The 16614-nt window shown below is 45.2% G+C and overlaps 1 protein-coding gene across 1 annotated transcript in view; it reads left to right on the top strand.

Annotated features, from left to right (window-relative positions):
- Positions 1–474: 474 nt before the first annotated feature.
- The window catches only part of LOC109924497 (slit homolog 1 protein-like), a gene marked incomplete at its 5' end in the record, with an annotated part of 20239 nt that continues 4099 nt past the window's right edge, over positions 475–16614 (top strand). Inside the window, 6 exons of the mRNA XM_048592938.1 lie at positions 475–612; positions 2505–2742; positions 3438–3568; positions 7063–7217; positions 8441–8729; positions 11131–11342. Of these exons, the coding sequence (XP_048448895.1) occupies positions 475–612; positions 2505–2742; positions 3438–3568; positions 7063–7217; positions 8441–8729; positions 11131–11342 (1163 nt within the window). The remainder of the gene's footprint in view (positions 613–2504; positions 2743–3437; positions 3569–7062; positions 7218–8440; positions 8730–11130; positions 11343–16614) is intronic.

Genomic DNA, 16614 nt, shown 5'->3' on the forward strand with positions numbered 1-16614 from the left:
GATACTGGGTGGATGCAGAAGGTTTCATTAAATGCCCTGAAAGCAAAGAAGTTTCACTCTGTTTCTAACCCCTTGCTCTCCCCATCTTGGGAGTATTTGATGGGGACAATGTAGGTGGAACCTTATTCTGTATCTAACACAGTGCTGTCCCTGTCCTGGGAGTGTTTGATGGGGACAGTATGTAGAGAGCTTCACTCTGTATCTAAGTCCATGCTATACCTGCCCTGGGAGTGTTTTATGGGGTCAGCGTAGAGGAAGCTTTATTTTGTATCTAACCCAATACTGTCCCTGTCTTGGGAGTGTGTGACGTGGACGGTGTAGGGAGAGCTTTACTCTATATCTAACTCTGTACTGCCTTTGTCCTGGGTGTGTTTGATGTATTCAATGGGTAGGAATTTGTAGGGATGGGATTGGACTGTGTCACTAGGTGCCTGACCATCTCAATCCTAACTCCTCTGGTTCTGTGTTTTACAGATGCGAATGTAATTCTGGATCTGTCAGAGATAACTGCAGCGTTGCCGTTGACAACTGCCAGGAGCACAAGTGTCAGGGAAACAGTGTCTGCATCGATGGAATCAATGGTTATACCTGTTTGTGCTCGGAAGGTTACAGGTGAGTGATAAGGGTGTGTTACAACTTCCGAGTCATGTAGCATCCAGCCCGTTACTGGACAATAGACAAAGGATTCAGGTTCCTGGTATACAGTGTCCTTTACAATTGCAGGACGTCCCCAACCACTTTGCAGCTTAATGAGACACTTTTTGGAGTGCAGCCGCTATCGTAACTAGGCAACACAGCAGTTAATTTGTGCACAGCAAGCTTCCACAAACATAGAGAATAAAATGATGAGTTGACTTTTTTTTTAACTGATGTGGCTGATATAAATATTGTCCAGGGCACCAAGGAGAATTGTCCTTGAATTTATTTGAGTATATCTCTGGGGTCTTTTGCATGGGGTCACAGTGTTGCCCATGTCAGAGCCATATCTTTAAAGACACTCCAAGCAAGAATGACGGTAGAGATATTATTGAAGAAAGAAATTACAGTGACCTGCCTTTGATAGATCAGCTGACACTGGACATCACCCTGAGAGGGGCTCAGTAGTCAGGCATCCCGTTTCTGACCACTGTTCTCAGGATCCGCCTCAGTGTGCATTTTGGGTGATTCCTCCCGCAGAGGAATAGCCAACTCCACTCACTGTCAAGAGCCACACATGTCAAACAAGCCAAAGATTTATACCCCTCCCCAGATTTCAGGGAAGGAAATCTGCTGTCCTTACCTGGTCTGGCCTACATGTGATTCCAGACACACGGCAAAGTGCTAAATCTTAATTGCCCTCTGAAATGGCCCGAGTAAGTTGCTCAGTTGTGTCTAAGAAGGTGACTCACCATTACCTTCAAAAGGGCAATTAAGCCAAGGCAATAACTCACAATCACTCCTACGTGGGCAGCAGATACGTGCAAACACCGCCACCTACAAATTCCCCTCCAAGCCACTCACCATCCTGACTTGGAAATATATCGCTGTTCCTTCAGTGTCGTTGGGTCAAAATCCTGGAATTCCCTCCATAAGGTCATTGTGGGTCAACACACAGCGCATGGACTGCAGCTCACCACCATCTTCTCGAGTGCAATTAGGGATGGGTAATAAAAACCAGCGATGCCCACATCCCACAAATGAATGAGAAAAAGAAGGAATGTTGGGCTTGGCAGCAAAACTTGTGGATCAATAAAACTGATTTCAGAGATGTATAACAGAACAAGGCTTGATTCATCAACAACTGTAATAAATTGCAGTGCCTTCGTTGTAATAAAACGTCCTGGGGAGGTTCACAGGTCATGATTATCAAATGATATTTGACTCCGAGTCACAGAAGGAGACATTTGGGCAGGTGACGAAAAGCTTGGTCAGAGAGGAAGGTTTTTAAGAAGCATCTTGAAGAGCAGAGAGAGCAAAGTGCGGAGATTTAGGGAGGGAATGCCGAAGCGATTAAATCAGACGTTTCACAACAAGGCCGGCATTAGAGGAGAACACATTTACCAGAGGGGTGTGGGTCTGGAGGAGATCAGGGAGATAGAAAGGAGTGACAGCATGGAAGAATTTGAAAACGAGGATGAGAATTTTAACATCTTTGACTGCGGGATGCTATTGAAGACCAGTGAGCACAGGCGAGTGAGGTGAAAGGGGATTTGGTGTAAGATAGATTACAGAGCAGCAGAGGTCAGTTTTAGAACATGACTCAATTCGGAGATTTGTGCTCAAGGATGAGAAATCTTGTGAAATGTTTAAGAAATTAATCAACATTAAGGCTCACACCTCACAAAAGAACACTGCGGGAGCTATGAGAGGGTCTATGAGGCAATGTCTCAGCAAGCAGAAGTTAAATGGTAATATTTGAGCAAAGGCTATGAGCAGCTTGTAGCAATGTTATGCTTTTTTTTTAAATCAGCTCTGGTCTGTACAGTGCCCTCTATTTCTGTCTGTGTCTCTTTATCTCCACCCAGTGGCCGTTTCTGTGAGCTCCCCTCCCAGGCTTCCTCAGACTCCGTCCAATGTCAGCTGCAAGATTGTCTCAATGGTGGGGTGTGTGTGAACATTGGTGCCCACACCCTGTGCCAGTGCCTCCCTGGCTTTGGAGGGTCACGCTGCGACAAGCTGGTCAGCGTCAACTTTGTGGATCGGGACTCCTACCTCCAGTTCACCGAGCTCAAGAACTGGCCCCGTGCAAACATCTCACTGCAGGTCAGTCTGGGGACAGGAGCGAGTGCATTAAAACGTATGAAATTCTTAAAAGACTTGTCAGGGGAACCTAGAACACATGAGTGAGGCACAGCACCTCAGGACAGGGGCCAATCATTTAGGACTAAGACATTTCATAGACCCGCTACAGTGCAGAAACAGGTCCTTCGGCCCAACAAGTCTACACTGACCCTCAGAGCATCCCATCCAGACCCATTCCCTCTACTCTACACATCCCTGACCCCTACGGGTAATTTAGCATGACCAATCCACTTAACCTGCACGACTTTGGTCTGTGGGAGGAAACTGGAGCACCCAGAGGAAACCCACACAGACACGGGGAGAACGTGCAAACTCCACACAGACAGTTGCCCGAGGCTGGAATTGAACCCAGGCTTCTGGCTCTGTGAGGCAGCAGTGTTAATCACTGAGCCACCATGCCGCCTTCTTTAAAGGGTTTTGAATCTTTGGAATTCTGCACCATGCAGGGTTACGGAGTCTGCATCGTTGAGGGCAGATATTTAGATACTAAGAGTAATGGGGATGATGGAGTTTCCAGTCTTGTTGAAGTGTGGAGCAGGCCCGAGGGGCTGAATGGCCTCTGCCTGCTGCCCTTTCTTACATTGACACAGGCCAACAGTCTGTGAATGTCCTACATAAGATTGTTATTAATGTGAAGGTGACACTGGCTTCTTCAGGTCTCGACTGCAGAAGATAACGGGATCCTCCTCTACAACGGAGACAATGACCACATCGCAGTTGAACTTTACCAGGGTCACGTGCGGGTCAGCTATGACCCTGGCAGCTACCCGAGCTCTGCCATCTACAGGTAATGTCGGACAGGGCAGAGATTAACTTCTCCTCAACAGGTATCATTCAATCTGTTTGTTTCTTCCCCACCAATTCCTCCCCTCTCATCCCCACTCTCTCCCGCTCGTTTCCCATACCGTACCTTGTCCTAATATCTATTTAGTGAAAGCCGGTGGGCCATAGGAGGCATCACAGTTCCGCATTGGCTAACTGTGCCTTCTGGAAGATACTCCTTTACAGATTCCCGGTGTTGGGTACATATTTTATTCTTTCATGGGATGTGGGCACCATTAGCATTGGTTGCTAATCTCTATTGGGTTTGAACCACAGAAAGGGGATATTGGTGGTGTAGTGATAACGTCACTGGACCAGTAATCCAGATACCGAGGCTAATGTTCTGAGGTCAGGGGTCCCATGGCAAATGGTAAAATTTGAATTCAGTAAAAGCAAATCTAGAATTTAAAAGCTCACCTAATAGTGACCATGTTGTCATTGTATTAAACCCCCCTGGTTCATTACTGTCCTTTGGGGAAAGCAATCTGCTGCCATTACCTGGTCTGGCCTACATGTGACTCCAGACCTACAGCAATGTGGTTGACTCTTAGCCAGCCCTCTGGGAAACTAGGAATGGGCAACAAATGCTTACTAAAGTCTACATCCCCATGGAATTTTTTTAAAAATAGAGTCATCCACATTGATGTGGGTCTGGAATCACATGTAGGCCAGACCAAGGAAGGCTGGCAGACTGGTTCCACAAGTCTCTGCCATGCATGGGCTTTGCAGCCAGTAGGAAAAGTACAGGGAATGTTGCTGGTAGGTTTCCTTTCCTAAAGGGAACATACACAATTCTGAGACGGCTTGATGGGGTAGATATTGAGAAGAGATTTCCACCAGTGGGGCAATCTCAAACTAGGGGACAAAGTTACAGAGTAGGGGGACACTCATTTAAAATTGAGATGTAAAGGACTTTCTTATTCTAGACAATATTGAATATGTGTAACTCTCTTACCACACAGAGAAGTAGGGGCTCGATCATGGAAAGTTATTAAACAGGAGGGAGATCAGTTTTTGAAATATTGGGGAGGTGAGGCCTGTGCTGAGCTGGACAAGTGAGGAGTTGAGGTTTGAGGCAGATCAGCCATGAACTTGTTTGATGGTGGGACCAGCTTGAGGAGATGGATGGCCTACTCCTTATGTTCTTACGGATGGGCTTGTAGTCCCATTTTGGCATTTATTTTGAGAGGATTTGAATATAAAAGCAGGGATGTACTACTGAGGCTTTATGAGGCTCTGGTCAGGCCACATTTGGAGTATTGTGTGCAGTTTTGGGTCCCATATCTCAGGAAGGATGTACTGGCCCTGGAGTGGGTTCAGAGAAGGTTCACGAGAATGGTCCCAGGAATGAGAAGCTTAACGTATGAGGAACGTTTGAGGACTCTGGGACTATACTCATTGGAGATTAGAAGGATGAGGGGGGATCTGATTGAAACTTACAGAATACTGAATGGCGTGGACAGAGTGGATGTTGGAAAAACGCTTCCATTGGTAGGAGATACTAGGACCAAAGGGCACAGCCTTAGAGTAACGGTGAGTCCTTTTAGAACGGAAAAAGGAGAAACTTCTTCAGCCAGAGAGTGGTGAATCTATGGAATTCACTGCCACAGAAGGCTATGGAGGCCAGGTCATTGAGTACATTTAAGACTGAGATAGATTGGTTCTTGATTATCAAGGGGATCAAGGGTTATGGGGAGAAAGCGGGAGAATGGGGTTGAGGAACTTATCAGCCATAATTGAATGGTGGAGCAGACTCGATGGGCTGGATGGCCTAATTTCTGCTTCTATGTCTTATGGTCTTATAGTCACTGTCCCTCAGATTGCAGATGTACTGGAATGTAGGAGGTTGAGGTTTATAGAGGTTTTTAGAGGTTTTTCTATGAGGTTTTAGGTTTTTACATGAGGTTTATACAATCATGAAGGGTATAGATAAGGTAAATGACAGGTGTCTTTTTCCCTAAATTGAGGGATTTCAAGACTAGGGGGCATAGTTTTAAGGTGAGAGGATTGAGATTTAAAAAAGACACGAGGGGCAAACTTTTTACTCACAGAGTGGTTTGTGTGTAGAATGAACTTCCAGAGGAAGTGGTGGATATGGATACCGTTAAAACATTTAAAAGACATTTAGATAATTACATGGGTAAGAAATGTTAGGAGGGATATGGGCCAAGTGCAGGCAGGTGGGACTAGTTTAGTTTGAGGTTATGGTCGGTGTGGAGTGGTTGGACCAAATGGTCTGTTTCCCTACTGTATGACTCTATAGTTCCACCAGCTGCCATGGTGGGATTTGAGCCCGTGTCTACAGCATTCGCATGGGCCTCAGGACTATACAGACAATGACCCTGGCACGATGCCATTGTCTCCCTCGTAATGGTGGTAGCTGGCAAAGACTGAGAGGGCACATGGAACCTCACTTTAACATGCAGCTCCTTGCATTCGTATAGCAGCTTTCACATCTCCAGACTGTGTCAACATGCCTCACAGGCCAAGTGCTTTCTGGAGTGTACACACTGATGTAATGTAGAAAACGTGGCAGCCAGTTTATACACAGCAAGCTTGCACAAACAGCAATCAGGTAATGCCCACAAACATTGTTTTTGGGATGATAGCAGGAGGATGGTGTTCTAGTGGAACACTGGGTGTTGACCCTCCCATTCAGAAGCTCCACATTAGAATCCCACTGCAGGAATTGTTGGCCAAGGAGGGTGTGTTCACAACTGACAGATCTTTGCAAAACACCTATAAGAGCATCAGCCAGGATTTCTGTCCCCAAACAATGGAGTGGGGCTTAACTATAAAGTCCATAATCTTTATTTTTCCGTATTTTTGATTGTGGACTGAAATGAGAAAAGAACAAGTATAATAGAAGGGAATGCTGTACATTTTAATGCACAGGTTACACGACCCTTGAGGTGCAGTACGTCATGACAAACCAAAAGGACCATCTCAGGGAACCTTGTGGACAGTGACCATTGAACTGCCTTCCTGGTCTTCTCCTCCACCCATAACACCAATGTTTTTGTGTCTGTTTATATGTGTGTGTTCCGGGTTCAGTTTGTAAGGGACACACTTATATGTCAGCAGTTCATAATTGTTTATCTGTAGCTAGAATCTATTTATTTATAATTAAATAGTAATCCTTAATAAGCACAGAAACCATGCTCCATGCTTTCTGGCAACCTGGTCCTAAAGGACAGGTACATTGGAGAATGATGTGTACTTTTATTAATCTTTAACTTTTGTGATGACTTCAGAATAGTGGGGCTTGTTTCCCAGTGAGGATGTGACAGAATTCACAATCACCTGTCTCTGAAGCAAGTACTGCTCCATGAGCCATATTTAACCCTTTGATTTGCTCAGTATCGTTAAAGTGCATGGCCACTAGTTATTGAATGGCATGCCGGGGAAGATTCTGTGAGCCACTACATCTTGTGTTTTTGTGCATCCTACATTCTGCAGCCTGGAGACGATCAATGATGGACATTTCCATACAGTCGAGATTGTGACCTTGGACCAGATGGTAAACCTCTCCATTGATGGTGGAACCCCCAAGAGCATGGAGAGTTCTGTCAAACAGTCAACACTCAACCGTGAGACACCACTTTACATTGGAGGTAAGATGGGAGCAGCTGTGCCAGTCTGACGCACTCCTCATCCTTCAACACTCTCTGAGTTCCTGTCATCAGGAACCACCCAAACCTCTTAAAATATACCCATGGCAACAAACCTGATATGGCTGACTTCATTCATTCTTACGATGTAGATGTTGCTGCCAAGGCCTGGTATATTTTGGCCATTCCTATTCCCCTTGAAGGTTCAGCTTTCCTCTTTATCAACAAGGGGCTTTCATTGATTATTGTGGAGGGGCAAGGCATCGCGATGGACCTGAAGGGATTATAACATGGTGAAAAGTACAGATGAGTAAAGTAACCTCATTGAACAGTAGAATAGGCTCAAGGGGCTGAATGGTCTTCTCTTCATGTTCCAAGCAGATTGTAAAATATGCTGGGGGACTAACTTGAAACTGGACATTTATATATTCACTGAGTTTGTGGGGAAACTTCTGCTTACAACGTAAGAACTGTGAGTGGCAGTAGGCTATTCAACCCCTCAACTGTGCAATGCCATTCATTAGGATCATGGCTGGCATTTAACACAGATCCGTACTCCACTGATTATCCACATCCCCCTGGATTCTTAACCCCAATATAAATCTGGAAGAAACTGCCCTGAGGCTGGGATTTGCTTATGGAGGGGCTGGGCAGTGGAGGTTTTATGGTAGGCACGGTGAGTGATTCTCAAAGCATTGCGGAGGCTGTCAGTTACAGAGGCATGCAAAGTGGAAACTCTGTCTCCAAACATTCACACTTTAGACCATAAGATGTAGGAACAGAAGTAGGCCATTCAGCCCATCAAGTCTGGTCCATCATCCAATGTGTTAATGTCTGATCTGATAATCCTCAACTCCACTCTCCTGCCTTTCCCTCACACACTCTTGATTCCATTAATACACCACAACAACCCCTTAATTCAGACCTCAGGATTGAATAGAACGCTGATATTAAAAAAAATCTATTAAAGCCAGTCTTAACTCTCAAAGATCCACAGCTCTCTAGGGTTGAGAATTCTAAAGTTTCACAACCTTCTGAGTGAAGAAGTTTCTCCTTACCTCAATCTGAAGATTGAAAATGGGTTCTAAACTCTCCAGCTCGGGGAAACAGCCTCTCAATATCAGCATCTACAAGAATATGATGTGTTTCTTGATGTGTTGGTGCAGATTCATTTCAGCTCTCTGTGTGTCCATTCATGACAGTTGCATTTACATTCCTGTGCCCAGGGATGCCCATCGATGTGAATTCTGCAGCATTCCGGCTCTGGCAGATCCAGAATGGATCCAGCTTCCATGGGTGTATTCAGAACCTCTACATCAACAACGAGCTCCAGGATTTCACCAAGACCCAGATGAAGGCTGGCGTGGTGCCAGGCTGTGAGCCCTGCAGGAAGATCGTCTGCCTCCATGGTATCTGCCAGCCTCGGGCAGAGTCAGACCCTGTCTGCCACTGTGAGCCGGGCTGGCTGGGACCTCGCTGCGACCAGCCACTTGGTGATCCATGCCTGGGACACAAGTAAGTCATAAGATATGATCCGTGTCTCAACTCTCACCAAAGCTTGTTCACTTATTATCCCATCCCTGTGCTTTCTGACCTATCCCATTAAGGAGCATCTTTATTTTAAATCTCTCGTCCTATGCATCTCTGTAATCCTCTCCAAATATCTCAAGTTATCTTTGCTTATCCAATTCTGGCTTCTTAACATTCCAGATTTTAATCACTTCATTGTTGGTGCCTGTGCCTTGAACTGCCTGGGCCTGAACTCTGGAAATTCCAAAGCAAAATTTCTCCATCTCTCACTCCTTGTATAAGACCATCCGTCTTTGACAAAACATTCAGACATCTGCGGTATTATCCCCTCCCATTGATCAGGGTTAAACCTTAAAAGTGCTAACCAATTATTCCCTCTATCCCCATAGGTCTTCACTTAGTTTCTTTCACAGGTAATAATCAAGCTCCTGTTTGAAAGTTACTATTAAACATGCTTCTGAGACCCTTTCAGGTCATGCATTCTAAAAATTGAATTGAGCACAAAATCTAGGCTGGTTCTTCTAATGCGCTATTGAGGGGGCAGTACACTGTCAGGTGAGACATTAATCCGAAACCCTATCTGCCTCCTTAGGTACATGTAGAAGGTGCCACCGACTTTTTTGAAGAACAGCAGGGAAGCTCTCCCCAATCCTAACCTGGCCAGCATTCATCCCTCAATTAAAGAGAATCATATATTATCTGGGATAACAAGGTGTAGAGCTGGATGAACACAGCAGGCCAAGCAGCATCAGAGGAGCAGGAAAGCTGATGTTTTGGGTTCTATACCCTTCTTCAGAAATGGGGGAGGGGAAGGGGGTTCTGAAATAAATAGGGAGAGAGGGGGAGGCGGATAGAAGATGGATAAAGGAGAAAATAGGTGGAGAGGAGACAGACAGGTCAAAGAGGTGGGTTGGAGCCAGTAAAGGTGAGTGTAGGTGGGGAGTTCAGGAGGGGATAGGTCGGTTGAAGGAGGATGGACAGGTCAAGGGGGCGGGATGAGGCTAGTAGGTCGGAGATGGGGGTGAGGCTTGAGGTGTGAGGAGTGGACAGGTGAGAGAACAGGTTACGGAGGCGGGGACAAGCTGGGCTGGTTTTGGGATGCGGTAGGGGGAGGGGAGATTTTGAAGCTTGTGAAATCCACATTGATACCATTGGGCTGCAGGGTTCCCAAGCGGAATATGAGATGCTGTTCCTGCAACCTTCGAGTGGCATCGTTGTGGCACTGCAGGAGGCCCAGGATGGACATGTCGTCCAAGGAGTGGGAAGGAGGTTTAAATGGTTCGCGACTGGGAGGTGCAGTTGTTTGTGGCGAACCGCGTGTAGGTGTTCCACAAAGCGGTCCCCAAGCCTCCGCTTGGTTTCCCCGATGTAGAGGAGTATTATCTGGCCCTTTTTTGGTTTGTGGGATCTTTGCAGATTGGATGGTGCATTTTCCTACATTGCAACATAGGCTACACTTCACAGAATACATCATTGTCGTAAAGTGTCTTCTGACGCTCCAAAATCTTTATTTCTTCGAAACTTAGCAAAGATTAGAGACAGCAATTTGAAGTTTTCTGCGAAGGTGATTCAAGTTGTTGACATTTTAATGTTCTCCACCAGAGGTCAGTCTTTGTCTTTGCCAAGACTGTCATACAGCAGAGGTACATTCATAATGAACCTTCACAGTTCCTCCCAGTCCAACCCTGATTCTGTCTGTTCAACCCCACCCCTCAATTTCTCTTCTGCAAATAGCACCGCCTTGCATGACACTGAGGCTCACAGACCAGAAGAAATTCAGTTTGAAAGTTTGTGTTTGCTACATTAGTTGAATTTAAGTGTAGCTCATATAAATAACTTCAGAGAGACCAGCTCAGAGTGAGAGCAATAATGAGATAAAGCTCCAGATTTTACCACTTCAGAGTAAGATCGAAGTAAGACTCAGCTACAGTTCACCCCAAGGTCGATCAGCCTTTCAGGCTGTATCCATTCACTGGTGTCCAGGTACATGAGAGTGCTTGTGGAATTGGCTAATTTCAGAAACAAAGCTGGACAGCTTGCGAGATTATTACCATAAAGCCTCAATTAGTTTCTTGTTTCATAGTTTTGAATATTTTTTCATGCTCCTAATCCACATCAAACAAACACAGGATCAATTCCTGCACCACTTACATTTCTCAATTCACCTCCTAGGACAGGAGGCGAGAGTAAACCTGCCTCTACTCTTTTAAATCAAAAGTAAAGCTTTCTCTACACTTTCCCCATCAAAAATTCCGCGGACAGGGACAGCATCGGATGTGATACAGAGTAAAGCCTCCCCTACACTGTCCCCATCAAACATTCCCAGGACAGGGACAGCATGTGGCTAGATAGAGTAAAGCTCTTTCTACACTATTTTTTGTTGCAGGTGCGTGCACGGACGCTGTGTAGCACTGGACCGGGTGACTTACCGCTGTGAGTGCGATAAGGGACACAAGGGAGCACTCTGCAACCAGCAACAGGAGCTGTTTAACCCCTGCAAGAGGTTGCAATGTGAGCACGGTCAGTGTCAGATCTCTGAGCTGGGAGAAGCCAAGTGTGAGTGTGAAGATGGTTACACCGGAGATCTCTGCAACCAAGGTACTGGTGTAGCACCAGACATATGAGGAGCTGGATGGAGGGTGTTGGGGGAGATGGCGGGTCGAAAGGGAATGAGTTTTCATGTGAGTTTATTGTTTGTTATATCAACACAATCTGGCCAGAATCATAAAAGGCAGAGCTTAAATGCTGGGAGACGTTTCAACTGGATTAACAGAACTGCATGAGGTTACCACTCTCAGATATGAAAGGAAATCCTTTTAAATGTAAAGTTCAAAAATAAATTGACGATTGCAATCTATTAGTGCACTGATGGTTGATGGGAGATTTTACATTTGGGAGTGTGAAAGTGAGTTTAAATATAAAGGTAAATCTAACCAGTGAAATTGCACCAAGTGGATGGATACTGATGAATTTGCCAGTCTCTGTTCGCATTTACCATCGAGTCAGAAGGTCCAAGGAGGTTCAATCTGTACTCCAGATACTAAAGCACAAGATCGAGATGACACAAATAGTTCTGGAACAGAGGAGCTGCTGCACTGTGGGAGGCAGCTTCTTTTGGAGGAGACATTGAGCCGAACCTATACCTGCCCTCTCAGGCTGATGTTTCGAAGAAGAGCAGAGGTATTTCCCCCAAGTGTCACAGCCAAAATTTATCCCTGAATCAACACTTCTTGGTTGTTATGGTTTATATTTCCATAGAAACCCGACAGTGTGGGAACAGGCCATTCAGTCCACACTGACTCACTGAAGAGCATCCCACCCAGATTCACCACCCTCACCCTACCCCTGCATTTCCCATGGCTAATGCACCTAACCTACACATCCCTGGACACTATGGGCAATTTAGCATGGCCAATCCACCTAACCTGCACATCTTTGGACTGTGGGAGGAAACCAGAGCACCTGGAAGAAACCCATGCAGACACGGGGAGAATGTGCAAACTCCACACAGTCACCTAAGGCTGGAATTGAACCTGGGTCCCTGGTGCTGTGAACCACTGTGCCACCTGCATATTTATATAAACAGTATGGTTATTTTATTGTGGGAGCTTTGTGTATGTACACTGCTGTCTTTCCTACCTCATAAGTGGACCACATTTTTAAAAAAACTCCCTTGCTTGTAAAGCACCTTGCCATGTCCTGAGGTTGTGCTATAGAAATATAAGTTTGCCCTTTAGGTAGCTAGTGACTCTGTAGTTCAAGAATAATTTAAAACATTGTCAGGCCTGGGTAAGGCTAGAGGAGACAGAGAAAACCAGATTAGAAAGTTAGACAGGCTTGATAGAAGCAAATGCTTGGTGGTACAAATTTTGACCTTGTGCAATGGAGACTCTAAGATGAAGCTTTCCATCTTGTACTCATCAGAACTAGGATGCAAGAAACAGACATGAAAATAATAGACATTTTATACAGAATAAAAAGAGGGTGTTGATTTGTTGGAACATCAAGAACAGTTAACTGTCAATCCTAATTCTCAGACCAGGCAGGTAGATTCTGATTGGTCAGGGTGTTGCCATGGGATTACAGCAGCGATTGGCTGTCTCCATTACCCCATTTTTTTTTAAAAAATGTGCAATGTTTGTACAAATTCCCTTGGCCCACATAAAACAGGGTCCTGGGTATTTATGTATGTAGCTTCCAGCACACACCACTGCATCAGATAGTGGGCCCAGCTGATGAACTTAAACTGGTTTCTGGTGTAACTCAGCGCAGTCTGGATTATTTAATGAATGATTCCTAACAGCACAATCACATTGAATGGTGGATATACTTTTCTGAGGCTTAGCACAGGCTGGTTGAGCATGAGTGGCCTGCAGCCCACTGTGAATGGTCAACAGGATATATTGTTAGGTTTGATCTGCCCAATTGTTAGGAAACACAGATAACATACCTAACATCACACCAGCGCTGAAGTGCTCATATCACATTGCTCATTTGCACGGTGGGCAAAATGTCCTTTTCACTTGACAACAGCATCCTGTTAGTGGAGAAACCCACTCCTGGATTTCCTGTACACTAGCAATGTGGGACAGCTAGCTTCCATGTCGCTCCTGTTTTTGAGGCACATTCCCCTATAAGGATAATCCGAGGTAGGCTCAGATCTTTCATGTGTTTTTGTGATGTACAGCAAGTGATGATTTTATCAGGGTATCCATTATCACACAGGATAGTTTTGATACGCCCCATATCAACTACAAGGTGGGCAGATGACTGGGGCCTGGTTCACAAAGTTGCCCATAAGACTGATTTTGGCCCACGTGGGACTGTAGGATTCCTAACAGGCCTGGCGGTATTATTGTTAGACCGTTAATCCAAAGACAAGTTATGTTCTGGGGACCTGGGTATGAATCCTGCAATGGCAGAAGGTGGAATCTGAATAGTCTTAATCTGAATTAAGAGTCAAATAATGCCCATGAGACTATTGTCGATTGTTGGAGAAACCCATCCAGATTATTTAGGGAAGAAAACTGCTGTCCTTACCTGGTCTAGTAGCATACACTTGACTCCAGTTCCACAGCAATGTGGTTGATGTTCTGGGCAATAAATGCTGTCCTAGCCAGCAAGGCCCATATCTCATGAATGAATTTTTTAAAATTGAGTATGTATAGGTTGTAGTTTTAGTGACTAGTTTGGAATTAAAAAGACAGTAAATATAGCAGACAAATAAATAGATGTTGTATATTTTTAATATATTATGTTTGTAGAATGACATCAAGTCTCCAGCAGAGCCTCCTCTTCGTTCAGCCTCTCCTTCTATTCCTTTCTGTCTCGTGTTGTTGCCCTTAACTGCATCAATTCGATTCACTGCAGCTGCTGGCTGTGAAAGCTGGTTCCACATTCTCTCTACTCTCTGGCTAAAGACATTTCTCCTGAATTCCTGATTCAATTTGCCAGTGATAGCTCTTGCATTCAAAAGTTAAAACATGGTCAGAATCAAATGTTGCAGTGACCACTTTATTTTTGTAATTATTAATTGTGTATTTTTAACATCGCAGTTTTTGAACAGGGCATTATGTCAGCAATAATGGAAATAGCCTTAATGGAGCTGTTGGTGTATACTGTTCTTACTCCGAAAATTGTTTGGCTGTACGCTGTGTCTGTCAAATTCATTGCGGGATCATTTTGAAGTGGAACAGAGGCTGGGGAATGACATACAGACAGAATATGGACCAGCATGAGGGATAGTGGCATTATGGTAATGTCACTGGGCTTGTGATCTAGGGACCCAGGATAATTCTGTGGGGACACAGGTTCAAGTTACACCACGGCAGCCGACTGAATGATAATTAAATTTAAGTTCAGTCTTGGGATGTGGGTGTCACTGGCTGGACCAGCATTTATTGCCCGTCAGTAGTTGCCCTGGAGAGGATTTTGACCCAACAACACCAAAGGAATGGTGATGTGTTTCCATGTCTTTGGTTTGGAGGGGAACTTGCAGGGGTGATGTTTCCATGCATCTGCTGCCTTAGTCCTTCTAGATGGAAGTTGTCATGGGTCTGGAAAGTGCTGTATGAGGATCTTTGGTGAATTTCTGCAGTGCATCTTGTAGATAGTATACACTGCTGCTACTGAGCGTCAGTGGTGGAGGGAGTGGATGCTTGTGGATACAGTGCTGATCAAGCAGGCTGCTTTTTCCTGGATAGTGTCAAGCTTCATGAATGTTGTTGGAGCTGCACCCATCCAGGCAAGTGGGCAGTATTCCATCACACTCCTGACTTGTGCCTTGTAGATAGTAAACAGGCTTTGGGAGTCAGGAGGTGAGTTGCTGTCTGCAGGGTGCCAAGCCTCAGACCTGCTGTTGTAGCCTCTGTATTTAAATCGCTAGTACAGTATCATTTCTGGTCAATGGTAAGCCCCAGAATGTTGATAGTTGAGTATTCAGTGAAGTAACAGCATTGAATGTCAAGGGACAATGGTTAAATTGCCTGGCACTTGTGTAGGACAAATGTTAATTGCCACTTTTCAGCCCTAGCCTGGATATTGTCCAGGTCTTACTGACATATTCCATGTCCAAATGCAGTATCTGAGGACACATGAATGGCGCTGAACATTGTGATCATCAACAAACATCCCCACTTCTGACCTTATGATGGAGGGAAGGCCATTGATGAAGCAGCTGAAGATGGTTGGGCCTAGGACACTATCCTGAGGAACTCCTGCAGAGATGTACTGGAGTGAGGTGACTGATCTCCAATAACCACAACCATCTTCCTACGTGCCAGGAGTGACTCCAATCACCGGAAAGTTTGCTGCCTGATACTCACCGATTCCAGTTTTGCTCGAGCTCCTTGATGCTACACTAGTCACATGCAGCCTTGATGTCAAGGCCAGTCCCTCTCACCTTACCTCTGGAATTCAGCTCTTTTGTCCATGTTTGAACCAGGGCTGTAATGAGGTCAGGAACTGAGTGGCCCTGGCGGAACCCAAACTGGTTGTCACTGAGCAGGTTATTGCTGAGTAAGTGACGTTCACTTGCACTGCTGACGGTGACACCATCCATCACTTGACTAATGATCGAGTAGACTGATGGGGTGGTAATCGGTCGGGTTGGATTGGATTTGTACTGGGCCAATTTTCCACATTGTTGGGTAGGTGCCAGTATTGTAGCTGAACTTGGGTTGCAACCTGAAAGGTTCAGGAGCAAAAGTCTGCAGTTTGTATTGCCAGAATGTTGTCAAGACCCATGGCCTTTACAGTATCCAGTGCCTCCAACCATTACTTGATATCATGTGGAGTGAACTGAATTGGCTGAAGATTGTTGTAAATGTTTCAGCCTTATCTTTTGCATGGATGTGTTGGACTCTCCCATCATTAAGAATGGGGATATATATGTGGAGCCTTCTCTAGTGAGTTGCTTAAATTGTCCAACCAGTCACAATTGGATGTAGCAGGAGTACAGAGCTTAGACCTGATTCATGGTATGGCATCACTTTGCTCTATCATTGCTGTTTATGTTGTTTGACACACAAGGAGTTTTGTGTAAATTCACCAGGTTGACACCTCATTTTTAAGTGTGTCTGGTACTGCTCCTGGCATGTCCTCCTGCAGGGGTTGATCACCTGACTTGATGGTAATGGCAGAGTTGGGGGAGGGGGAAAAGTTCCATTTAACACCATGACAGTTCCACATAACACAGTGGAGGGTATTCTCGGCATGAAGTCTCCACAAGGCTAGTGCAGTGTTCACTTCTACTGATATTGTCATGAACAGATGCATCTGCAGCAGGCAGATTGGTGAGAATGAGTCAAGTCTGTTTTTCCCTTTTGTTGATGCCCTCACACCCCCCACAGACCCAGTCTAGCAGCTATCT

Source organism: Rhincodon typus, unplaced genomic scaffold (genome assembly GCF_021869965.1).
Source record: "Rhincodon typus isolate 14 unplaced genomic scaffold, sRhiTyp1.1 hic_rhity00002072, whole genome shotgun sequence".
NCBI classification, from domain to species: Eukaryota; Metazoa; Chordata; class Chondrichthyes; order Orectolobiformes; family Rhincodontidae; genus Rhincodon; species Rhincodon typus.